The sequence below is a fragment of the Bos javanicus genome, chromosome 9 (genome assembly GCF_032452875.1).
Source record: "Bos javanicus breed banteng chromosome 9, ARS-OSU_banteng_1.0, whole genome shotgun sequence".
In the NCBI taxonomy this organism is placed as follows: Eukaryota; Metazoa; Chordata; class Mammalia; order Artiodactyla; family Bovidae; genus Bos; species Bos javanicus.
Window position 1 is genome coordinate 96,576,272 of NC_083876.1, and position 25,994 is coordinate 96,602,265.

The following is a 25,994-nucleotide window of genomic DNA, read 5'->3' on the forward strand; positions in this document are numbered from 1 at the left end:
GCAGCAGCAGCACAGCCCTCTCTGGAGATAGGCAACCATTGCTAAGTGTCTTACAAGTATTTCAACCAGACTTTAAAACATACACATTGATTTCATTGTCCTATTTCCTGATGCTATTCTGAAGAACCACATTGACGAATCATCTCAGAACTTTCCGAAGAAAACCTTAGCAGTGTACTGAAATCAACACACCAGCTGACTTCTAACAGGACCAGCCAATCAGAGGACAGGTAGACATTTGTCCCATGAAGTAACTCAATCAGATGCTTATGTTTGTCTGTAAGTAAACTGATAGCTAATGGCTTAGCCTCAACCAAAGCTCTACCTAGGTTTTACCCCAAAATAATGCTACTTGGGGCTTCTGTGGTGACTCAGATGGTAAAGAATCTGCCTGCAATGCGGGAGACCCAGATTCAATCCCTAGGTCAGGAAGATCCCTTGGAGAAGGGAATGGCTACCCACTCCAGTATTCTTGCCTGGAGAATTCTATGGACAGAGGAGTCTGGTGGGCTGCGGGCCATGGGGTCGCAAAGAGTCTGACGTGACCGAGCAACTAAACAGTACTACTAATGCTACTTGAAGGCTGAGGTGAGGTGGGAGATTTTCTTTAAGATACTGCCATTTTATAAACCAAAATTAAGAAATGTATAAAAGGTATTATTAATAAAACTGTCCTTTTGAGAATTACACCATGGGAAGGTCTTGCTGTATCCAGAAAACATAAACGTTCTGCTGGCTGTGGGATCACAGACAATTATTTGGTTTGTGTCAGGGTACTGGGGCCAGATGAATGCGGCAGTTATCCAATCCTCTCCCTCCAATTGCAGTCATGCTAGAAGCCGGAAGGAGAGGAGAATATTGAAGGTTAGATGAAACGGGTGAAATGGTGAGAAAGGGAACGGGATCATCTTCGAATAAGACATCCAGACTTTAAAGGCAACTTCTCAGGCCCTAAAGGGTCTGTTCAGGGCTGGGTCACCCAGGAGGGCATCCCAGCCAGGATCACAGGGCCGAATGTAAGGAGGAGTTCAGCGTGGACTGCTGGATGCACAAGCCTGTGATGTGCCGTTGGAGTTTTAGGACGTCCGAGTCTCAGTGCTGCGGAGTCCCTTCTGCACACCTGCCATCCTCGTGGTGAAGGCCCTCTGTGCAAACACTCCAGAGGGACTGCATTCTCCCTTTTGACTCGACTCCACTTACTGCCGCTCATTTCCACAGTGAGAGTGACATACCCGTTCTTTTTATTTTTTTTATTTTTAAACTTTACAATATTGTATTGGTTTTACCAAATATTGAAATGAATCCGCCACAGGTATACATGTGTTCCCCATCCTGAACCCTCCTCCCTCCTCCCTCCCCATACCATCCCTCTGGGCCATCCCAGTGCACTAGCCCCAAGCATCCAGTATCGTGCATCGAACCTGGACTGGCAACTCGTTTCTTACATGATATTTTACATGTTTCAATGTCATTCTCCCAAATCTTCCCACCCTCTCCCTCTCCCACAGAGTCCATAAGACTGTTCTATACATCAGTGTCTCTTTTGCTGTCTCGTACACCGGGTTATTGTTACCATCTTTCTAAATTCCATATATATGCGTTAGTATACTGTATTTATGTTTTTCCTTCTGGCTTACTTCACTCTGTATAATAAGCTCCAGTTTCATCCACCTCATTAGAACTGATTCAAATGTATTCTGTTTAATGGCTGAGTAATACTCCATTGTGTATATGTACCACAGCTTTCTTATCCATTCATCTGCTGATGGACATCTAGGTTGCTTCCATGTCCTGGCTATTATAAACAGTGCTGCGATGAACATTGGGGTACACGTATCTCTTTCCCTTCTGGTTTCCTCAGTGTGTATGCCCAGCAGTGGGATTGCTGGATCATAAGGCAGTTCTATTTCCAGTTTTTTAAGGAATCTCCACACTGTTCTCCATAGTGGCTGTACTAGTTTGCATTCCCACCAACAGTGTAAGTGGGTTCCCTTTTCTCCACATCCTCTCCAGCATTTATTGCTTGTAGACTTTTGGATCGCAGCCATTCTGACTGGCGTGAAATGGTACCTCATAGTGGTTTTGATTTGCATTTCTCTGATAATGAGTGATGTTGAGCATCTTTTCATGTGTTTGTTAGCCATCTGTATGTCTTCTTTGGAGAAATGTCTATTTAGTTCTTTGGCCCATTTTTTGATTGGGTCATTTATTTTTCTGGAATTGAGCTGTAGGGGTTGCTTGTATATTTTTGAGATTAGTTGTTTGTCAGTTGCTTCATTTGCTATTATTTTCTCCCATTCTGAAGGCTGTCTTTTCACTTTGCTAATAGTTTCCTTTGTTGTGCAGAAGCTTTTAAGTTTAATTAGGTCCCATTTGTTTATTTTTGCTTTTATTTCCAATATTCTGGGAGGTGGGTCATAGAGGATCCTGCTGTGATGTATGTCGGAGAGTGTTTTGCCTATGTTCTCCTCTAGGAGTTTTATAGTTTCTGGTCTTACGTTTAGATCTTTAATCCATTTTGAGTTTATTTTTGTGTACCCGTTCTTGATCCCCAAACCAGTCAGAGGTCAGATTTTCAAACTCATCAGGGAGAGTGTGGAGGGAGAGGGGGGTCATTTGAGGTGGCACTAGTAATCAAGAACCCTCCTGCCAGTGCAGGAGACATAAGAGACTCAAGTTCAATCCCTGGGTTGGGAAGATCCCCTGGAGTAGGAAACAGCAACCCACTCCAGTATTCTTGCCTGGGAAATCCATGGACAGAAGAGTCTGGTGGGCTACAGTCAATGGGGCTGCAAAGAGTCGGACGTGACTGAATGCGTGCGCATGCACACACACACACACACACACACACACACACAGTTCTGCCAATTCAATCATGTTAAAAATAGAATTAAACAATTTGAAGAGATGGAGCTTTGGAGATGAGAAGGCCATCTGGATGGTGTGCAGGGAAAATTAATATTCACCTATATATAAACAGGAAGAATTAGGCCAACAAAAATTCAACTTACATGAATTTGTTTCTAATTTTTTTCTGTGTTTGTGTTTCATAATAAAAATTGGGTAAGTTAATTATGCCTAGTCCCTACCCTTGAAAAAGCACCTAATCAAAGTCTGATCTACAGTTCTATAAGTTAAGCATATTGATTGCATTCTGTAGTTACTTGTGGGGAAAAAAAGAAAACTACTTAGCCCAAGTTACTGAAATTTGTTATCATTTTCCCCTCTAAAACAGCACTTAATCATTTTTTAACTTCTCCTTTCTTTTGTTCACATCAGCAGCTCATTTCCAAACCATCTGTTACAGGGTAGAAAGTCATAAAGAATTTATATATGCTAATTAACTCCTGCCTAGGGTCTGAGAGCAGGTAAAAAATGAGGTTGGAAATAGTTCATTGTTCCTTTCAAGGCAGGTTTTTATGAGAGTTATGCTTGAGTGTATTAGATCAAAACCAACTATGATATTGAATAGTAATAAAGACTTCCTCATCACTAGTTGTATAATCTTTCATTGAGTTCTCTTTTCTCCTTTGTTAGTCCACATTCCTGTAAGTGTGGCAGGAAAAAGAAACCCCAGGTTTCAAGCTCTCACCTTTGAGGCTCCTGCCAAAGATGCAAGGAAGGAGCTGTTCAGGCTGGTCCCCGCCAAGGAGCTGATGTGCCTTGCAGAGATGTCGTGTGTATCCATTTCAGTGCTGCAGCTTCAAGTGTTTTTAATACTTTATAAAGACAAACTATCCAGAGTATTTTTATATAATGTTGGATGAATCAGGACATGTCGTGCTTTCAAAGTTTCTGGGAACATGTAACATGTGGCTGGGAGAGCCAAGAGCCCATTGCGTGCACAGGTTCTCCTGAGGTCTTTTTCTCACGTTGGGGCAAAGTGTCTGACCCACTGAGTTACAGCGAGACAAGAGAAGCCCCACTTTGTTCTCATGCTGGCTCCATCAAGAAGGCAGGATATGCAAACCAAGGATCTGGGAAAAGTGTACAGAAATGGGCTCAGCAAATCTGATGCAGAAACTGAGGCTCTGAACTAAGTGTTCTGAAAATTCCAGGATGGAGGAAGATTTGGGAAGGCTGTTAAAGAAGCTGAATCAAGGACCTCGGGTCATAGGACTCTGAGCCTTTCTCTCTTAGCACCTGGCACTCCATAAGCTCCTGGAGCATCTGGGTTTGCAGCCATGTTCAGGTCTCGTTCCAGAAGAACAAATCTGTGCAAGCTGAGGATTCGGCTGTATTGTTTATAAAATCAGATTTGGTCTGAGAGATGAGTCAGGATAACCTTGATTCTCCTTTAGTAGACACTGAGAGCCACCTATTCAGTTTTTTACTGATGAAACCCATGGATTGTGATTTCATGGGTCTTACGATTTTAATCATAAAGGGATACTTGTCTTATATATAAGTTCAGTTCTATGATGGTGCCCACGGTCAAGAATGAAAACTATGGGCAGATTTTGTCAAGATTAAACTTGACAATTTTAACCTGTCTTGGGGAGAAGCTTACATTTTAGTGTAAAAGAAAGGTCAGTTCTAGCCATGTTTAGAAGAATTAGCAGAAGTCTTAAAGATGACTTTAGAAGTACTAAAAAGCAATTTGATTTTTCTTTTTTGTTTCTGAGACTTTCAATATGTGGAGTTTAAACACAAAAAATGCTGTCTTTATGATGTTCTGCTTTATGTGTTACTTTTGTTATATTTTCAGATTCAGTATGTATCTCATGCAAAAATTGTTTAATGAGTTATTTTGGGTGGGCCGGTAAAAGTGGAGCCAAAGGGTAATTTTGCCAGTGAGGAAGAAAATTTTCTATATGAACATGTGACAACATGTACGGTGTATGTGCTGATTGTAAAATAAGTTTTTAAGCCTTAAAGCACATCAGCATTGAACGTGAGTGTTCTGCTTTTCAATGAAATAAACACCGTTCTCTAAGAACACAACGCTACCTACATTCTCCCTTTGTTCATACACACTGGTGTTTTTGCTTCCATCTCTTTGCTACAAGATGACTGTTGTTCCTTGTATTATCACCTTGGAATTGTATTTCGAGTTGACATTTGAATTCTGATAACAATAAAAAGTATACATAAATTGTCAAGAGAAATCAGTTTTCATCTGCTCTCTTCTTTCTGAACATGCATCGCTGTAAAACACGCTTCCCACATGACAGAGTACACCACGGATCCAGGCAGCCAATTACTGATGGAAGTTAGGTGGTCCACCTTCAATATGCGTCCTCTGCTCCTTTCCGGGCTCTTTGCACCATTCCCTGACCCATGTGTGACCCAGAATAACATTCAGACTCTTCTCTGGTCTGGTGTTATATGGCATTTCCATTGCCTGGTTTCCAACTCTCTACCCAGGGTCTTCTGTGCCAGGCTCGAGCCAAGCTGTCAGTAACAGATTTTATTCCCAAGAGTAGAATTTGTTCTCATGATTCCCCACGTTGCAGCTTTGAACACATTCATCCCAGTGCCAAAAATAAAAACATTAAAGATATATGTCAAGGCATCCTTCATTGTCAGGGTGAATATACAGGTGACTTACTAGGATTTCTCTATTGATCTTACAGGCTTCTTGGTACTCTATTCTTTATGAGGAAGAACAAAACCTTTCAGGTCTGTAAGAGCTTTATTATTTACATTTGGTAGGATGGACGAAGAACATGAAAAGAAAGAAAATCAAAGAGTTAAATCAAAAGAAGTACCGAGTTTATTTTCAACAAATGTCATAGCTGTATTGCCTTGGTATTACAGAATCCAGCAGTCCACAGTCAGGAACATGTTATTCACAGCATCACAAAAAAATGTTGAGGTTTGGCAGAAGACGGCAGCTAAGGAGAGTGTCTTACTTGGTTGAATTACTGTCAATTATTTCTGAGCATGCTAGATTCCCTACCATGTTCCAGCTTCTAGAACCGTTGGTGCGTCACTGTCTCCCATCTAATTAATTCCTTCTCATAGTTTCTTCAATCCAAGGAACATAGGGGGAAACACGAACATACACACCAGGCTTATTGGGGCGTGCACAGCCAAGACCCCAAGAAGTGACTCCTTGCAGAATGTATTTGTCCTTCTCAAAGCAGACCAGAGGCCCGCCGCTGTCACCCTGTACAGAGGGAGGGGAAGCGGTGAGAGGACTAAGCATCCCTCCTTTCGTTATGGGATATCATCCTTCCATTACCTAAACATACGTTTCCCCAGTACTTGCACGCTCCTTTCCTTACTAACCAGGGGCTGGCTCAGAGGGTAAAGCGCAATGCGGGAGACCTGGGTTCGATCCCTGGGTCGGGAAGATCCCCTGGAGAAGGAAATGGCAACCCACTCCGGTATTCTTGCCTGGAGAATCCCATGGATGGAGGAGCCTGGTGGGCTACAGTCCACAGGGTCGAAAAGAGGCAGACACGACTGAGCGACTTCACTTCACTTTCCTTACTAATGGGCTTCCCCTGTGGCTCAGCTGGTAAAGAATCTGCCTGCAATGCGGCAGACCTGGGTTCAATCCCTGGGTTGGGAAGATCCCCTGGAGAAGGGAAAGGCTACCCACTCCAGTGTTCTGGCCTGGAGAATTCATGGACTATATAGTCCACGGGGTCGCAAAGAGTCAGACAGGACTGAGCAACTTTCACTTTCCTTACTAACATACTATTTGAACATCTGCTGTGCTTCAGTACTTAGCAAAGTATATTCAACAAAACCATACCATTTAGTGTTTCCTGGGGGCGGGAAATCCTTTATGAGAAGTGTACTCATCCCTTCAAATTTTGGGGGGTTTCTCTTAGGGAGGGTAACCCCAAGAACAATTGTAAAGAGGGTGCAGGGGGCCTTTGTCTTATACCGACCTCCCTTCCCTCCTGGAAAGGTCCTGCCCGCCAGCATCCTCCCAGAGGGGTGGGGGCCATGACCGTGATGTGGCTGTGCCCTTACAACCACCTGGAACTCGAGGGCTGAGAAATCACCCGTGATGATCTGAGTCAATCATCAGAGACAGGCGTTAAAGGTTTCTGGGCAGGTTTAGATGGTGGCCTCCGACTCACAAATCCTGCTCGAATTTGCTGCTTTGGGGCTGAAACGTCCAAGGGGCTGAGGGAGGCCGGCGCAAGATGAGCGCTGATCTCTCTCGTCTTTTCTTACCTGGCAGCTGTCAGTCCCTCCAATCAGATGGCCGGCACACAGCTCCGTGGGCTTGACCCTCCCGTCGAGATACTCGTTGCGATTACACACCTTGTTCTCGATCACAGGCAGGTGCGCTTCCTTCAGGAGGCCCTCACCAAAAGTGCCTGCGTTGAGAAAGATGAAAGAAAGGGTTACTGGATCCGAACCCTGTCCACACGGGAACTTCCAGAACAGCAGAGCAGGAATGATAGGTCTCCGGTTTATCCATGAGGTTGCATAAGACAAGGAGTCAGTTCCCAAAACTACTGGAATTCTTTTTTTTTTTTGACTCTTGAAAGTATAAATATTACATAAGCTTTCATGTTCCCACGACCTAGTTAATCTGGGCTTCTTCATGGGATTTTTGAGGTTTGTGTGGTTATCTTCTGCTTCTTTTTCCAAACTATAGAGAAATTTATTTTTAATATATGAGAGATTGAGAAATGCTAGCACCACTGCATGTATTTTACATGTTCTCTTCCAGGATTTTCATGTTTCTTTTACCTTACATCATTGTGCACCTTTTTTTCACACATTACATAGTAAGGATTTGAATCATCTTTATAGTGAGTATTTTATAATTCATCTTTATAATTAATATTTGAGTGGGGAGTCCTTTTGGGCTGAAGCAGATTTCTGTCCCTTGGACTCCCAGGAGATCCAGCCAGTCCATCCTAAAGGAAATCAGTCCTGAATATCCATTGGAAGGACTGATGCTGAAGCTGAAGCTCCAATCCTTTGGCCACCTGATGCGAAGAACTGACTCATTTGAAAAGACCCTGGTGCTGGGAAAGATTGATGGCAGGAGAAGGGGACGACAGAGGATGAGATGGTTGGACGGTATCACTGACTCAATGGGCATGAGTTTGAGTAAACTCTGGGAGTTGGTGATGGACAGGGAGACCTGGCGTGCTGCGATTCATGGGGTCACAAAGAGTCGGGCACGACTGAGCGACTGAACTGAAATGAACTAAACTGAAGATTTCTGTAAATAGTGGTGATGGTTGTTCAACAGTGTGAATACACTAAATGCCTCTGAATTGTACTCGTCAAAATAGTTTAAAAAGTAAAATTTACATTCCTTTTCCAATTGGGTAAAGACTCTTCCATGTGCTTGTCTTCCCCACTGTATTTCTTTTTTGTGTGTAAGAAAAACTACTGTTTTACTTTGGCAAGTGGAAATAGAACCCTTGCACAATCACAAAAAGAAATGATATTTCTCCAGATGGACACACCCAGGTATGTCTCAGTATTTTCACAAATAATCCAGTTTTCTAACTTTGCAAGCCCAGCTTTCACGAGTTTTACAGTCTTTGCTTTCTTTGCCAGCATGAAACAGCCAAGAAACAAGGTACTACCTCTCCAAAGGCTTTTAAGAAACTTGGAAAATTGTCTTGTTCAGAAAACTCACACTGGAGTTGACAGGAGCTCCTAAGAGGACCACTGTTTGACAAAGAGGGCCGAGTCCCACTGCTGCTACAGCAGGGGAGGAAGGTCCTGACCACAGGAGCATTGAGTAGCGGATGTATTGTTTGAATTGAGTAGATTTGTGGATGGTGAAGCCTTATCAAAAATTTTTTGCTGAAAATTAATTTAAAAGTGTCCTGCTCTGACATCTGCTTTCTGAGCAAGACAGACATCGTGATGCGAGGGACAAATTCTCTAATTGACCAGAAGTTGTAGTGTGCAGAGGTGCTGCCATCCTGTGGCCACAATAGAGATGGCACGTCACGTCTGAGAGGCTGAGGCTAGGAGACTAAGGGTGACCTAGAGGGCTCAGCTGCTCATGGGTTAGGTGATGTCTCCTGATGACGGTGACCATGGGGATGATGGGGAGGGTTGGGGGTTGACCGTGATGCTGATGGTGAAGGTGGTGTCCATGGCGATGGTGGCGATAACGACAGTGATAATGTGAGATGGTGATGGTGGTTGTGGTTGTACAAGAAGCACAGGAGCTGCTAAAATACATCTGCAAAGCGCTGAGCTCTTCATATATGTTATCTTTATCTGCACAATGACCTTATACAGGTGAGAAAACTGAGGCGAACACGCAGAACATCATTTGAAAACATGGATTTTATGGATGAAGGTTTAGTTGCCAAATGGTACCAAGAGGTAAGGTGACTGGTCCCTTCTCTCTAGCCAGTGGCAGAGGCAGAACTGTGTTCCAGGGCTCCTGACTTCTGCTCTGATGTCCTCCACCAGCACTTCCAAAAAGTAAGGCAGAGATCTAAGACATCCTTATAATGTTCCTAGGCCCAATTCTGAAGGATATAACAATAATTTGTATTATAATATAATGCAGGACAAACTGCAAAGGGAAGCCGGGATCCCCAAATTATAGTTCGAGTGCTGATCCAGGATTTTTCAGGAACATCCCCTCTTGGTCCTCACCCTGTCCACCAAGGCCAAATGCCTTCCTAGAACTGGGACCTTTCTTTCTGCCCCCAGCTGTCAGTCTTCCCACCCTCTCCACACAGACACAGACCGTGCGGGTATCTGGGGAGACAGGTTGAACTATCATTTTGTTGCTGACGCACAGTATGTTTAAGAGCTCCGTGTGGTTAAGCTCACATAAATAATCTAACACCCTTAATCTGCAGCTGTGTCTAAACCCTACTTAGCTGAGGATACAGTATTACCATTGGATTTATGGGCTGAGAGTCTCAAGGAAGCACTACCCCTCCCCTCGTCCATGTCCACGGATGGCCAATTATGGAGACCGGGCAGGTACCCAGACAGTCAGGAAGGGAGTGGACCTCATTCACTGGTAGAAATTGGTACACACGCCCATTTTCTCATGTAGGCTGCAGGTCAGAAGCAGTTCATCATGTGAGTCATGAGATTTATCTTACCTTGGGTTTCTCCCCAGCCAGTGATGTAACATTCTGTCCGGGCTGCAACCATGTAGTTCGGGGGTGGCAGACAAGCTGGGATTACCTCTTTCGTGATGATGGCAGGTCTGAAAGGAAAACATCGAAAGTTGCATTTGACTGCTAGGCTGGAGGCTTCTACCATTCACTGGATGAAAACATAAAAGTGTTAGTTGTTCAGTCGTGTCCGACTCTTTGCGACCCCATGGACTGTAGCCCACCAGGCTCCTCTGTCCTTGGGATTCTCCAGGCAAGAATACTGGAGTGGGTTGCCATTTCCTTCTCCAGGGGATCTTTCTGACCCAGGGATCGAACCCGGGTCTCCTGCATTGCAGGCGGATTCTTTACCATCTGAGCCACCAGGGAAGTCACTGGTTGGTTACCCACAGTAGGATGCCACCTGCCTCAGCCCCAGAGCCCTCCCAGCTGGTATTTCCTTGCTTCACTGACAGCTGAAAACAACTTTTCACCCTCACATTTGCCTATAGTATCTTACAAGTTAAACAAATAGAACGTTTTATTTAAAAGGTACCAGTTGTGGACAAGAAACCGGAGGTGGGAGCAGAGATGACAATGACTTTTCTTGTCTCTTCTGGCACTATGGGAACTTCATACCATGCACGCTTTTACATCAAGTTAATAGGGGTTCAATCAGTAGGTGAACCATCCAGCTGAAATACAGGGCTTTAAAAATAGCAAGTGCCTTGTGTCACCAGGAGCAAGCTGTCCCATTTTTGGGGTCCTCAGTTTCCTCACCCATAAACGTCACAACACCATGGCTATAAGAATCTGATACAATGCAAGACACCAAATGAAAGAGGATTAGAAGTAATCACCTTGCATAAACAAAGTAGTATGTTTAAAAAAAAATAAACTTTTGCATGCCTTAGAATTCCAGAGAATCAAACATCAGAACTTTGATTTTTTTTAGACTTGATTCTATCTATTTGTAGGGCTTCCCAGGTGGCTCAGCGGTAAAGAATTCGGTTGCCACTGCAGGAGATGCAGGTTCGATCCCTGGGTGGGGAAGATCCCCTGGAAGGGGAAATGGCTACCCACTCCAGTGTTCTTGCCTGGGAAAACCCATGGAGAGAGGAGCCTGGCGGGCTACAGTTCACAGGGTTTCAAAGAGTCGGACACGACTGAGTGACTGAACCACCACCATCCTCTTGGAGTCACCAGAAGAGCCCCGCCTCTCACAAGGAGCAGCCCACACTCACGTATGGGTTGCTCTCGTGGAACACTGATGACTGAGACTCCTGGGGTGTGGGGCGGCCTGAGGGTGGGTTCCCAGAAGCGCAAACGTATCAGTCTATCAGAGAACACGTCCAGAACCTCATGTTTACTAAATCACCTGTTTGAGGAGCAGAGCTTCCTGACAGCCCAGGGGACCGTGAAGAAAGGAGAAGAAGCTGGCTAAGCTGAGAAGGCCCTGTCTTCCCTTTCCAGGAGGGAGTCACTCCTCAGTGGACTGACCCAGGAAATGCATGACGTGTTTCTGCCCGGACCCAGAGAGCCCCCCTCAGACCCTTGACTGCTGGCCTCAAGGGTCCACTGGCCTCGCCGTCCTCCTCATGGTCACTACCGCCCCCTGTCACCTGGGACCCATCAGCCCGCCATTTTGGCTGTCCATCTTGTGACTGTTTTCGAAATAGCTGTCTCTTTATTTAGCTCACTCTCTTGAGACCTGTTTTCAAATACCGCTAACTTTTAAGTGACAGAAAAAAAAAATGGATCATTTTGTCAGACTTAATAAAACACCCATCCAACAGGAAACATAAAACCAGAGATAGGAAGACGAATGTGCTTTTGTGAATTGTGAGTGTGTGTGCACGCTGCCTTTCTTTTTTAAAGTGCTTTGACATACATAATTGCGATTGATTCCCCCGAGCATATTATTATGTTGAAAAGAGAATGTCAACCTGGAATAACTGAATAATTCTCTGATTATGAATGTATACTAGCTGACTGGGGAACTTATTGAAAGTGAAGGCGTTCAGTCGTGTTCGACTCTGCAACCCATGGACTATAGCCCACCAGGCTCCTCCGTCCATGGGATTTTCCAGGCAAGGGTACTAAGATGGGTTGCCATTTCCTTCTCCAGGGGGTCTTCCCAACCCAGGGACTGAACCCAGGTCTCCCGCATTGCAGGCAGACACTTTACCGTCTGAGCCAACAGGGAAGCCCCAGGGGAACTTAGTAAGTGAGAGAATTGTAGGGATAACCTGTACCTCATGCTTCAACACACTCTTTTTCCACGTGAGGAAACTGAGTCCCGATGCCTCTGTCATGACCACGTGGGAAGAACACCCCCTAGCTGCCACCCTCCCCTGTATTCTCCCCTCCGCCCACCTCCATCCTCACCCAGCGCCTGTAGCAGGCGAGCAGGGCTGAGCCCAGGTTTCCTCACTTGAAGGTCAATGCTCTTCCCAAAGCCTGATGCCTTTGGGGTCCTAGCTGGTGCCAGCCCCACACAACTCTGTTACGGCTTGTAAATCCAGCCACGAGCAAAAGTTCTCAGGGCTTACAAGGTGAACGTCGTGGGCAAACCAGTACCTGCTCAGCTTGAGTAAGGCAATGTCCGCCTGAGAGGGCTCCCGGAACAGCCTGGACACTGGTATTTCCTGGACACTCTGTTCCCGGACTTTCTCGTAGTGTGCACCCAGGATGACCTTGTAGAATGACAGTGCTACAATGCTAGAGAAGACATCCGCATTAGCAGCAAAATAGGGGCCAGCCCTGCGTTGGGTGCCCTTTGGAGCCATAAACACCATGTCTCCTCCCCGCTCAGCTACCTACAATCGGAGGCCTCTGAATGGCAAGAAACAAGTTCTCGGTCTTCCTGAACCTGACAGTTAAGGAAGATTCTCAGACAACAGAGGACGAATGAAACCAACACTGAGGTTGGCACAGGGCAGACACCAGGTCCGGAGCCTGGGGAGACCAACGCCCCTCATGGCGAAAGGCTCTGTCTTGCTGTCGATCCTGCTGCAAACTGCCGGACCAGGTCTGCCTCTTCGTTTCTCTCCTGAAACACCCCCTCCTCTCCCATCCAGCGGCCCTGGCCATTCTGCCCTTCACATCCACCTCCCGCCCCCCACCCCCGTCCCCAGTGTCACTGCCCTGGAAGGAAGGAGGAAAGGGAAGGAGACAAGGGAGGAGAGAGGGGAGGGAGAAGATAAAGAAAAGGAGGCAAGGAGTCTTGAAGACAAGGAAGTCTTCGTGTCTGGGATCCCCTAACACATACTTGTCCAGGCAATGGGCAGCAGTCAGCACCCACTTTGGGGATATCAGAGTTCCTCCACAGAAGTGCCTCGAGCTGGAAGGAAAATGTGCCAGGATTTTAGTTAAATCTGATGATTTAATTCTACAGAAAGTCCGAAAGTGGTGCTTACTCTGCTTCGAGGTCATTAATGTTCCCAAAGGACGAGGTGGCAGCAAGGACAGTAGGAGTTTTGAGCTTCCTGCAGTAAGTGGGTCCTCTGGAGGTCACCCCACCACTCGGGGGGTGGGGTGGGGCGGGGCTGGGGCTCAGGCCAGGCCTGGCCACAGGGGAGCAAAGCGGCATGGCACCAACAGGAGGCCCTTTGGCCCTGGACTCCAGCCCACTGAGGTCTCCTCTGTTTCTTTTGGAGGAGATCTGTGTAAGGCCTGACCAGTCATTCTTCAGGGTGCCAAATGGGATCCTGAGTGGCCCGTGATTCGGGGCCATCTGCTCATGCTATTTGAGAAAGTTCGCTTTGGGGCGGGGGAAACATCCCCTAAATCATTCACGTTGTAGAACTGCTGGGGTGCGATATAGCTCATAAAACTCACATGAGCCGCTCTGAAGACCATCATAATGGAAGAGACACAGATGCAAGTGAATGGGAGCCAGCAAGGCAATTATCAATCAGGAAACAGACCCCAGCGCAGCTTGGGAAAGAGAGACTAGAAAATACGTGAAAGCAGTATCGCAGGATCAGGTATCGCAAGCAGTTACTACGTGATAAGGCAAAGAAAAGAACAGCCAAGGCAGCCACAGAAAGATACGGACCAGAACAGCATCTCACCAGCGAACGGAAGAAGGACCACAGAGCGCCGCGATTGGGCGCATGCGCACTGGTGCAGCCTTGTGCCAAGGAAGCATCAACAGGCGGATCAGCCTGTTTTCTGTGTGGGCTTTGAATGGGACACCCAGGAAAAGGGACTGATCAAAGGCGAACACCAGTCAAAGATCACCAGAACCGTCTGGGTCCTGGAGGACGGGGATGATCACGCTTCAGTTATGGCTACCCTCCACTGAAGAAGGGGTGTTTTTTATATGGGTGAGCATCTTTTGGTTAAATTCAGTAGTTCACAAAACTGTTGAAGGAAGGGGAAAAGACTCTGCATCTATGTTTTAATATTATAGATAATTTTATCTTTACCCTCCCCCACGAGGTGTCTCATTTCTAAAAATATCCCTTTCTCTTCATTTTACAAAGCCACAGTGGGTATCTATATAAACCCTCAAAGCATCTTTTTAACTTTTCCAGCAGGATTGGAGCTTAGTATAAATTGCTACGTTTAACAATTCTGATGACAGCTACCCAGATCAAAAAAAAAAGATTCTAATTTCAAATTATTTTCAAATTAAATAACATAGAAAAGAACATTTTAAAAAAGAAGCAGAATCACAGATACAGAGAAGGAACTTTTGGTTACCAGTGGGGAGAGGGGATAAGGGAGAGGGGAGGGGCCATACAGGGGTAGGGGATTAAGAAGTAGAAACTATTAGTTATAAAATAAGCCACAAGGACATATTGTACAACATAGGGGCCATAGCCAATATTTTATTACATTGTATTTTATAACGATAAATGGAGTATAACCTTTAAAAATGGTGAATCACCCTATTGCAAAACTGAAACCTATATAATATTGTACAGCAACTATACTTCAATTTACAAACACAGAAAAAAAATTTTTTTATAGTTTTCCTTACTCCTTTGTTGAACTTAGAGGCAGGTTCTGATACTGGGGGTATGTGGATTTAGTTGAATGCAGAAAGGTTTTCTGTTTGTTTAATTTTCATTGGAGTATAGTTTCTTTGCAGTGTTGTGTTAGTTTCTGCTATGCAGCAAAGTGAATCAGTTATACATATACGTATGTACATACATATACAGATCTATCAATACATATACAGATAGGCCCTCCTGTTTGGATTTCCTTGTCCTTGAGGTCACCGCAGAGCATGGAGTAGGGTTCCCTGAGCTGTACAGTAGTTCACATTAATTATCTGTTTTATACACAGTAGTGTATATGTACATGTATATGTATATATGTACATATGTATATATGTCAACCCCAAGGTTTTGCAGAGCGTACCCAGAAGGATGGAATAAATCATTTCTGGAAATGGTGTTACCTTCTTCGAAGGCTGACTTGCCAGGGCCAAGAGTGTGGCTTGGACACACACCCACCTACAATCCTTCCAGAACATTTCTTCGGCTCCACTTTGGGCTTTCCACAGTCGAATGAGGACTCTGTGGCACAACGTGGGAAGATTTGCATTTGAAGACGTGAAAGAGAGCAACTCATGATGAAGTTGTGACTCGTCGACGCACTGAACTTTTCACATCCCCAAACTCAAACTAAATAGTAGACTCATAAACGTCTCTTGGAATATTTTTTTCTAAGTTGCAAGAAATGGTAGTGGACAACACAGAACCGTCTCCTTTCTAGAAAATATAAGTGCTTTTCTATTCTACTGTTTTCTTAAGGAAGTGATTAATTGGGAAGAGTTAGGCATTAGAATGAGAGTTTTGTGGAGAAGAGCTTCACTGACACAAGTTGTTATTCTGACTTGAGGTGATCTATCTAGAGACTGTATCGTTACTCCCATCATAACCACCACCATCATCTGAGCCATGTAAAGTTTGCTGAAAACCATAATTGTCGTCCCCATTGGAAGGCAATAAGAGTATTTTTTAATTATGAATCTCTGTGTGTGCATGTATGTGTGGGGTGTGTGCATATGTTTAGCAAGGATAACTATCCTAAACTAATGCTTTCTCTCGGCCAGTTTCAGGACAGCTCTTCCAGGAAGCCTCCCAAGACTAACCCAGCGCCTCAGGGATGACTTCCATTCACTTGCCTCTCTATTCATCTCCCACCGGCTTTCTGTCTCCACCTGGCCTGCAGGGTTCCTGGAGATTGGGGTGAGTGCTCCATCTCTGGTTGGTATCACTCACTAACGTCTAAAACAGTTCAGGGGGTACATAGGTATTCATAAATGCTTCTCCATTGTCTGGAGCCCTTTAGGATCTTCAAAAATAGAAGCATAAGTCATAGTTAATAATAAATATTATAAGGAGAAAAGTTTTAGTCTTAATCAACCAAGAGATTTTTATCCTCTAGTGAAGCTGAAACCTGAATTTTCCTAATAGCTTTCCAATTTTCTTGGCCTATTCTGAGAATCTATATAGAGAAGTTTGTTTTGTTTTTTTTTTTTTTTGAAGAAGGATGCAATATAATCAAATCCTACTTTCTAATACTGACCTTAATTTCTCCTACTGTGCCTTACACAGAGTAGACTTACAGAAATGGACTAAGGAAAGAACAACCACAGATATTATGGTAACCCTGGTCTCACTATTCAAAATAAAACTTAAGTTCTACTTATTTTTAATTACAATACTTATTATTTGTACTGTTTGTGTTGGTAGAATTGAAATGAGTTGTTAACCCAACGAACAAAAATTTGCAATTTAAAATAAATGAATATAAATAAATAAAACTATATTTTAAATGGGCATCTTTCAATTTTTGAGGTTGATATTAAAGAGAAAACCCACACAAGCCCTTGGTAAAATTGAGAAGCAGAATACTGGGCTGAATAGAATGTAGTTCTGATTTCAAATTGTTTTACTATGTTATTCTGTGCAGTTTGCATGGTGCCATTTGTTTTAATAACAGAATATTTACACAAATTTTTCAAGTGAGTTGCTTAAAGAAGTTTATGTGTAGCCTAAAAAGTTAAATCAATGGTACTTTTTTAAAGATGTTTTCCATGTGAGTTACAATGTAAAGTTTGGAAATTTTAAAAGTTCGGAAATTTCCCAGGGAATGAGCAATAAAAATCCTTTTTTAAAAAGAGGAAAAAAAATGAAAATAACCTTTTTAAAAAGTCATAGCTCAAAGAGACTTCACATTCTGAAAAATCGAATAAAATTAGCAAAAAAAAAAAAAAAATACAAGTACACACAAAAAGTCCCCTTAACCTGGGACAGCCACCCTTTTAAGCACTGACCTGTCATACTGGAGGAGCTGTCATTTGAGATTTCATTCATTTATTTACTGATTGAGCAAATGTGTTCAAATATATATATATGTAGTGCCAGGCATTGCTCTAAGCACCAGGAAAAAGGAAATATTAATAGCTGAGGTTTGTAATCTTTACATTCTGATGGGTGGGTGTGTAGGAAGATGTTACATTGGAGGGTTCAACAGAGGCCCCAAAGATGCTCCGGGAGGGTGTAAGATAAACCTCCATGTGCAGACTTCTAGAAATGGCCTCCCGGAATTTCCCGGGTGGTCCAGTGTCTAAGACTTCACACTCCCAATGCAGGAGCCCAGATTCGATCCCTGGTCAGGGAACTAGGTCCTACATGCCTGCCACTAAGACCTGGTACAGACAAACAAATAAATATAAAAAAGAAAGAAAGAAATGGCCTCTTTTACAATTGATGCTTTTGAACTACAGTGTTGGAGGAGACTCTTGAGATCAAAGCAGACTGCAAGGAGATCAAACCAGTCAATCCTAAAGGAAATCAACCCTGAATATTCATTGGAAGGACTGATGCTGAAGCTGAAGCTCCAGTACTTCAGTCACCTGATGTGAAAAACTGACTCATTAGAAAAGACACTCATGCTGGGAAAGATAGAAGGCAGGATGAGATGGGGATGACAGAGGATGAGATGGTTGGATGGCATTACTGACTCAACTGGCATGTTTGAGTAAGCTCCGGGAGTAGGTGATGGACAGGGAAGCCTGGTATGCTGCAGTCCATGGGGTCGCAAGGAGTCAGACACGACTGAGTGACTGAACTGAACTGAACAATTCTGGTACCCTCACCCAAGTCAAGGATGGAAAAGAACCAGGTTCTTAGAGATGGATAAAAGAGGAAAGGATGGAGAAAGGACTGTCTCAGTGTGCGGTCCCCAACTGCATCATGATGTGGCCATGTGATCAGAGCACGTGGTCTGTTTGCTGACATCCATTTCCTGCAGAAGGATCCCCAAGCCTCCTGACACTCAAGAAGCCTGTAGCGTCTGCTGGTGGCCGAGGGCTGCCCCTGGGATATTACTGTAGGTCCCTTTCTGTGGGCATCAGAAGTCCATGACTCCCTGGCACAGCTATAGAGCCAGGGCAGGAATGGCATGATATACAACAACTTAAAGGCAACTGTGCCAGATAGGCACCCTGTCCAAGTCAGCGAGCCCGCACCCCAAGAGGCAGTGGGGGTTCCAGAAAGCTGAAGGGTAGGAGGGAGGAGCAGAAAGGGAGGCACAAACCCCACTGGGGGCCATGAGGTAGGGGGTCCACCGAGGCAGCGTCTGGAGAACTGAGAAAACACACAGTGGAGAAGCAGTCGGCTACATGCTCCCCTCAGCCCAGGCAGCACGGTGACAGTGGCCAAGGAGAATCTTTCCTTCATCCCGGCTTCGCCCTCCTCGCCCTGCTCTAGGCATGAGCGGCCCTGAAGCAAAGCCTGACGGTGGCTCCGTGCTCTCAACCCCTTGCCCAAGCTGCCTCCCAAACCACCTCTGGATGTGGACTTCAGTGACCTTGCAGCCGCACCTTATCCCCTCCAGCCTGTCCCGCCATGTGGCAGGCACAAACACAAGCCATCAAACTGTGCAAAGAAGTCCAGGCTGATTATCAAGAATCAGGACAGAATCCCTCTGCAAAGACGGAAGGTCAGCGGAGAGTAAAACAGGGTCCGAATCAAAGCCCTTTGCGGTGTTCTCCAAACCTATCCCTGGACTTGTTAGCCCAGACTTTTCAGAACAAAGGTCAACTCCCCTTTCTGTGATCCAAGCTTCTCACTCCCCAGAAAAGTCTGAGAAACAAGGAAAGAATTCAAGCAAGCTTTCTCTACGTTGTCTGGCGAATGCATGGCTAATAGTCATCTTAGGATAAGGAATGTCAGGCCTTAGTAAGGAGCCATGTTCATTAAATTCTTAGGATGACAGTATATGGTTTACAATAGATGCTATATGTTTATTTCCTGCTGTCTCTGTTTTCTTTCTTACTTCTCAGCTGCTGAAGGAGAGCTTCCCGTCTGGGTGACTCTGAATTTGTTTTTCAGGCATCCTGCCCCAGACATTGGAGAGGTCAGTGGAACCCTCTGGAGGCTAAAGAGATCACCTCTGAACTTGCTCTTGGGGAGGATTTTGTATGTATTTTATTTAAAGTATTGGAGGAAGGGAGTGCCTAAAAATGGGGGCCACGAGTAGGACTGATTCAAGAGACCCAGGATGAAAAGAGGGCTCTGGGGGAGAGGGGACCCTCTCCTGCCCAGAAGTGCTCGACCCACACTTGTGTCTTGCAGATCAGACACCAGGTGACACCACATTTATATAAAAGCCATTTCCTTCCAAAGGAGACAGCAGCTTACCACACTGAGGGACGTCACAGTAGTCAAAAAGCTTCCTTGGGTTCATGGTGTAGCACCAGGGCCCGTTGACATCACCGTCAGGATTACGGCAGTACTGGAAAAAGAGGAACGTGTCTGGGAGAGGGCGCATGCTGGGGCAGGGCACGGCAGAGAAGGTGACAGGAGGCACAGACATTGATTACACTTCTGTCCTTAGAACATGAAAGGTCGTGTTTCTTTGGCAGAGAAGTGGGCAGAGTCACTTTTCAGGGTGCTTACGAAGCCTCTGACTCATAGAAGGCCATCGGTCACGTCTCCTTATTCAAAAGGAGCTTGGAGAAGGGGTGTAGACCCTGAGGGCTCTTGGGGTGAAGATTATATAAAGGGGCCTGCCCTGCAGCCTGTGTCTGCCACCCAGCAAGAGAGGACTATGGTCGTGGGACAGGCTGTCATTCAGGTCAGTCTTCTGCCCGATGACTTGTTCACTGTTGCTTCCAAACTGTTTATTCCCCTAGCCCGGGCACCCTCCGTGGGTCAGCCATGGCAAGACCGCCCCACAAAGGAAACCCTTCAGGGACTGTGTGAGTGTAGGGGAAATCCTAGCAGAGTCCTGATGGCCCATCCAATTTTTTTTTCTAGGAACATCCAACTACAGTGTCATGAAGGTCATCTTTGATCACGGGGACCTAGAGGACAAACACCGGAAACACGAAAGCAGGCAGGAAGTGTCGCAAATGAGAGAGATAAGAAGCTAGCGGATTGGCCGGCCGTGCTAACTGTACCCCCCAGGCTGAGGCTGTTGGAGCACAGGTTCGGTCCCCTGAACCCTCTGGTGTCCCCTCCCCACCCCACACCAACGCTCAGTCAGGCAGCCTCTCTGGAGCAGAGGTTCAATTCGGTTTGCGAAGGCTAGTCAAAAAAAGGCAACACAAAGTCCAAGTCAAAGTGGCTTACGTTTCTCTCCAGCCCTGACTGTGGGTTTGTCTCTGGAGTGAAGATGCTGTGGTGGTGGGGCTCCTGGGCCGCCCACTCCTGGCAGGGGACACCGGCCACCGTGGTGGCCTTCTTGCCGCGGTAGCTTTTGCCCGTCCCGATCATGCAGTCTGGAGGGAAGAGGGAACGGTGTCACCTGTCCCACACTGACCCGGCGACAAGGATCAAATGTGGCAGCGCTCGGCGTCTCTCAGGACAGGCTGTAGTCACGTCCTTTGGAACACAGGAGCCCTGGAGGTTTCAGTGCGCCCTGACGACTTTTTTAACAAGTCGCCAGAGATGCTCTTGTCTCAGAAGGACTCACAAGTCCGGGTGTTGGAACGGGAACTTTGGCCGGGACACTTAGATACTCAGTTTTATAACAAACTGAGAGGTAACAGATGCCTCTACGAAATGTGAGATGATCCTTGAATAACTCACTCTCAATGAAGAGAGCAGATGGAAAAGGATTTCATAAAAGTATATTATTTTGGCCAGAGCTCTGCCACCTTCTGGGATGAAAGAGTTTAAGAAAGAGGTGGCTAGAGGTCCCTTCCCCAAATTCCTCCCTCACCTCGTGCCTTGGGGATGAGGCTTGAGCCCTTGTTAAGTGTTACATATGGGGTCCCAGCACACAGTGCTCTGATGAGCACTTGGAAAATCCAGACAGCAAAAGCTGGGCCAGCTAGCCCCATGCCCAAGGAGCAGGGCAGTGCTTGGCCACCTCCAGTGTGTGCCAGGAACAGACTGTGTGAGTTACCCACGACCACATGTGGGGTATCACGTGGGAGGGCCACCTGAGTCCATGTGATGTGGGATGACTCAGGTCCCTCCCACCTGAGTCTCATCAGGAGGGATCCCCAGCTGGGCCATGGCACCCAAAGTCTCACCAGGAAAGTGGGGCAGAGATGAGCTGGTCCTCTGTGTACAGCAGGTGTACAGGGGGACAGTAGGGAGCAGCTAGTAAGGTTCTCCAGCATCTCAGAGGAGCCAAGTCCCCCTCCGGAAGGAGAGGGGGTCTCAACTTGAAACCAAGTCCTCACTTTAATTGTTTCTGTCTGATCTTGGATTACCCAAAAGTGGTCAGACAAGCCAGAGACCACTGAGCTTTCATGCCAGGGCAAGGGAAGAGTCGGTCCCCTCTGTGACCTTACCCTGTCGGAGGACCGAGCACTCCTGCCACCTGACAGCCACAGGACCAGAGGCTCAGCACACGGGGTGACACGTGGGCAAAGGGCCGGGGAGGTGGAGAAGAGCCTGCTTATCCTTTGCCTCGCACCTTGGATGACATGTTTATCCTCAGGGCTGCAGACGCTTGGAGCTGCGTGTCCACTTCTCTCCAAGCCTTTGTTGGAGATGATCATTGACAGTCTTCCTAGCCCTCCTAACTCTGTACATCCAAAACCAAATCAGTCCTTTCTACCCCTCCATGCAAAAGGCAGAGATTCGCTTTTCTAGAATGTCCCACCTCGGCCACTATCATCAACCTCTCAATCCATCCAGGCTCAAAACTGTATCCATCCCTCACAGCCAATTACTTTTCTTTTTTTTTTTAATTGAAGGATAATTACTTTTCAATGTTGTGTTGATTTCTGCCATGTAACAATGTGAATCAATCATGATTTTATATATATATATATCTCCTCCCTTTTAAGCCTTCCTCCCCCCTCCCCTGGAGAAGGAAATGGCAACCCACTCCAGTATTCTTGCCTGGAGAATCCCATGGACATAGGAGCCTGGCCTGCTACAGTCCATGGGGTCATGAAGAGTTGGACATGACTGAGCAACTGAAAGAACAAACAACAACCCCCCTCCCGTCCCATCTCTCGAGGTCATCACAGAACACCAGGGTGGGCTCCCTGTGTTATATGCATATATTATATTGTAAGCATCTTCCCACTAGTTATCTATTTCACACTTAATAGTGTATATATGTTAATGCTACTTGCTCAATTCGTCCTACCCTCTCCTTCCCCCGCTGGGTCCACAAGTTCATTCCATTAGTTTTCAACTCCTAAAGACACACCCACCCCCATCAGGCCAGCAAGAGCAGCTCTGGCTTCCCCAAACGATACCCTGAAGCAGCCTTCCCCATCACAAACTCAGCCAGCACTCCAGTCCCCCCGCAGCAATGAAGCCTCTGCCTCGGGAAGACTCTCCGCCTCTTATCATCTCTCTACCCGAGTACACAGATGTCTGGCCACAGACTTCTTACCTGCTTCAGGAGGATTCTCTACGCCTGGGGCTTGGGGAGCCGCAGGCACCTGCTCTGGAGTTTCTGAACATTTCTTCAGGTTGCAGAACTCCCATCTGACTCTCGGATCGGTGGTATAACACCAGGGGCTCTTATCGGCATCTGGATTTCTGCAGTAGTTCATTGTCAAGCCGCTGTAAATTCCACAGCAATAGAGGTCATGAGAGGTGAGTGAATCTTCAGGGGCACCCCAGCACCCTCTGAATTTTGTTACAACGAAGTGGCTGGAATATTTCCATTAAGGTACCAAAGTGAAAGTCGCTCAGTCGTGTCCAACTCTTTGTGACCCCACGGACTACACAGTCCACGGAATTCTCCAGGCCAGAATACTGGAGTGGGTAGCCTTTCCCTTCTCCAAGGGATCTTTCCAACCCAAGGATCAAACCCAGGTCTCCTGCATTGCAGGCAGGTTCTTTACCAGCTGAGCCACAAGGGAAGCCCAAGTTACCAAAGGTGCCAATTATTATTATAATGCCACAGGCACAGATGGTCCTCAATTTCTAAAAAACTGGGTGAGTTTTTTAAAGTAGGTTATAATTTTTATTTAAAAATAATCAAAAGTAATACATGCTGCACATAAAAACAGATCATATATATATATATACATGTATAAGAGAAAGTATCAGAATGTTTTCCTTTCCCTGGAAGTGTTAAATAAATTCCCCAGGGATAACCGATATAGATTTTGAAGCACATATTTTACATTTTTTGTGTACAAACAAATATATCTATACCTCTGGCTTTCTCTTCTGTGTGAGTAGGGCTATGGAAGTTGGAACTAAAACATATTTATCCAAGGCAGAAAAGACATACAAGACGATGATATTCCCAGGTCAACCCTCTTAGTCTGTTTACTCATAGTGTATTGTGTGTGTGTGTGTGTGTGTGTGTGTTCAGTTGTAGTCCCACTTTTTGGAGCCCTGTGGACTGTAGCCCACCAGGCTCCTCTGTCCATGGAATTTTCTAGGCAAAAATACTGGAGTGGGGTGCCATTTCCTACTCCAGGGATCTTCCTGACCCAGGGATCAAACTCCAGTCTCTTGCAATGGCAGGCAGATTCCTTCCCACTAGAGCCACCTGGAAAGCCCTACTGTATTTTACAATGAAACAAAAACTCACGGCAGTAATATTACTGTAAATAGCATAGGCAGATCAAGTGGGTTGGGGGTTCGGAAGGCTTGTGGCAGCCTCCTGGAAAACTAGCTGGATGAGGTTTCTAGCTGGATGCATTCTGGGGCACACAGGAAGAAGCCCCAGGCTCGTCTACCTGCAGCCGCTCAGGGATGGAGGGAAGAGGGATGTGACTAAAGGAGAGTGGGGCCAAAGGGAGGAAGGGGGACGTCTGGGTAGACCAGGGCTTCTGCGGGAGCTGAGTCAGAAGCAACTGGCTAAGGACATAGCAGAGGAGGGACCTGGGGCTCACTGGGCAGCTTGGACCCCTGGGGCCTCCCAAGGACTCTGCCCCAGCTTCTCAGAAGTCTCAGCCTTAGACTCCCCTTTGGAACTCAGACCCGCACTCTGTGACTCATGAGATCACTTGGAACATCCAATGTTCTATGGGAATCCAACAGTGTATCTGTGGGGACTATAGACAAGTGACCATCTCAGACCCGGGTCCACAATTTGAGGAAGCCCATCAGCAGGTTTCCAAGCAACTGGATATGTTAGAAAGGCTTATCACAGGAAACAGGCTCCTGCTCTCTTTTTTCTGTAAAGGTACTTTGATGGACAAGTTTTGATGAACACACACACCTACATAACCCACACTCCTGCTGTGACAGAGAATTCGTCCATCACCCCCAGAAACCTCCCTTGGGTCACTGCTCAGTCTTGGCTGCCCTTCCCCTGGAGGCAAATACTATTGAGTTCTACTCCAGAACTTCATATGAATGAACTCATGCAAGGATATACCCTTCTTTCAGTATTTTTGAGCTTTTACCCATGCAATTTGAGGGTATCGGTAGCTTGTTCCTTTTTATTTCTGAATAGTATTCCATGGTATGAGTATCTTACCGGTTATTCATGTTCTTATTGGTGACCACTGAAGTGGCTTCCAGTTTGGGGTTATTTTAGGAATAAAGCTGATAAGAACTTTCTGGTAGATCTTTTTGTAGATGTAAGAAACATGGATTTGATCCCTGGGTTGGGAAGATCCCCTGAAGAAGGAAAGGCAACCCACTCCAGCATTCTTGCCTGGGAAATTCCATGAACGGAGGAACTGGACAGGCTACAGTCCATGGGGTCCCAAAGAGTGGGACGTGACTCGGCACACACACACGGAAACACATCAGGTATGACAGCTGTCCCTGCTCCATCCTCAGAACCACTTCTTACTGTTTGTCTTTTTAGTAACAGTCATTGCCATTGGGTATTTGGTAGTATCTCATTGTGGTTATAGGGGCTTCCCTGGTGGCTCCGTGGTATAAGAAGGTGCCTGCCATGCAGGAGACACAGGTTCCATCCCTGGTTCAGGAAGATCCCCTGGAAGAGGGCATGGCAACCCACTGCAGCATTCTTGCTGGGAAAATCCCATGGACAGAGGAGCCTGCTGGCTATAGTCCACGGGGTCACAAAGAGTCGGACATGACTGAGCAATTGAGCAGCAGAAGCTCTGTGATTATAATTCTTGCTTCTGTGATGGCTAAAATGTTGAACATTTTTTCAGGTTCTTATTGACCATTTGTGTATCTTTCTCTGTGGAACATCTTTTAAATGGTTGAAGTCTTTTGTCCATTTTTATTAACTTGTCTTCTTACTGGAATCATTTGGTTCCTTGCGTTTTCCTCTGGCAGGCAGTTAATTTACCTGGAGATCATTTTGATCCTTTTAGGATTACTTTTGATCTTTGCTCAGATGTTTTTAGAATAGACTTTATCCAAGGAATACACTAACCCTACCGATACATGGACAGAGGAGCCTGGTGGGCTACAGTCCTTGGGATGGCAAAGAGTTGGACACGACTCAGCAACAACAACTGATAAACGAGACTTTTCTGGATTCCTTACTGAATGGTCAAGGTGTCCCCTGAAGTTTCTCCTGTCTGACTCATAAGAATCTCAACTCTGCAAACACAGAGTCTTCTAGTGCCCTGGGAGTTCTAGAATCTTCATTTAT

General features: G+C 45.8%; 2 protein-coding genes across 2 annotated transcripts in view; one reads left to right on the plus strand and one right to left on the minus strand.

Annotated features, from left to right (window-relative positions):
- SLC22A3 (solute carrier family 22 member 3) overlaps window positions 1-5,108 on the plus strand; it is a 97,115-nt gene extending 92,007 nt beyond the window's left edge. The window contains exon 11 of the mRNA XM_061428483.1: window positions 3,538-5,108. Coding sequence (XP_061284467.1) covers window positions 3,538-3,598 — 61 coding nt within the window. The 3' untranslated portion in view covers window positions 3,599-5,108. The remainder of the gene's footprint in view (window positions 1-3,537) is intronic.
- Window positions 5,109-5,693: 585 nt separating this feature from the next.
- Window positions 5,694-25,994, minus strand: part of PLG (plasminogen) — a 47,639-nt gene continuing 27,338 nt past the window's right edge. The window contains exons 11-19 of the mRNA XM_061428482.1: window positions 22,842-23,014; window positions 20,609-20,757; window positions 19,676-19,769; window positions 15,421-15,538; window positions 13,279-13,350; window positions 12,588-12,728; window positions 10,014-10,120; window positions 7,138-7,283; window positions 5,694-6,112 (exon numbers count right to left, since the gene is read on the minus strand). Of these exons, the coding sequence (XP_061284466.1) occupies window positions 5,951-6,112; window positions 7,138-7,283; window positions 10,014-10,120; window positions 12,588-12,728; window positions 13,279-13,350; window positions 15,421-15,538; window positions 19,676-19,769; window positions 20,609-20,757; window positions 22,842-23,014 (1,162 nt within the window). The 3' untranslated portion in view covers window positions 5,694-5,950. The remainder of the gene's footprint in view (window positions 6,113-7,137; window positions 7,284-10,013; window positions 10,121-12,587; window positions 12,729-13,278; window positions 13,351-15,420; window positions 15,539-19,675; window positions 19,770-20,608; window positions 20,758-22,841; window positions 23,015-25,994) is intronic.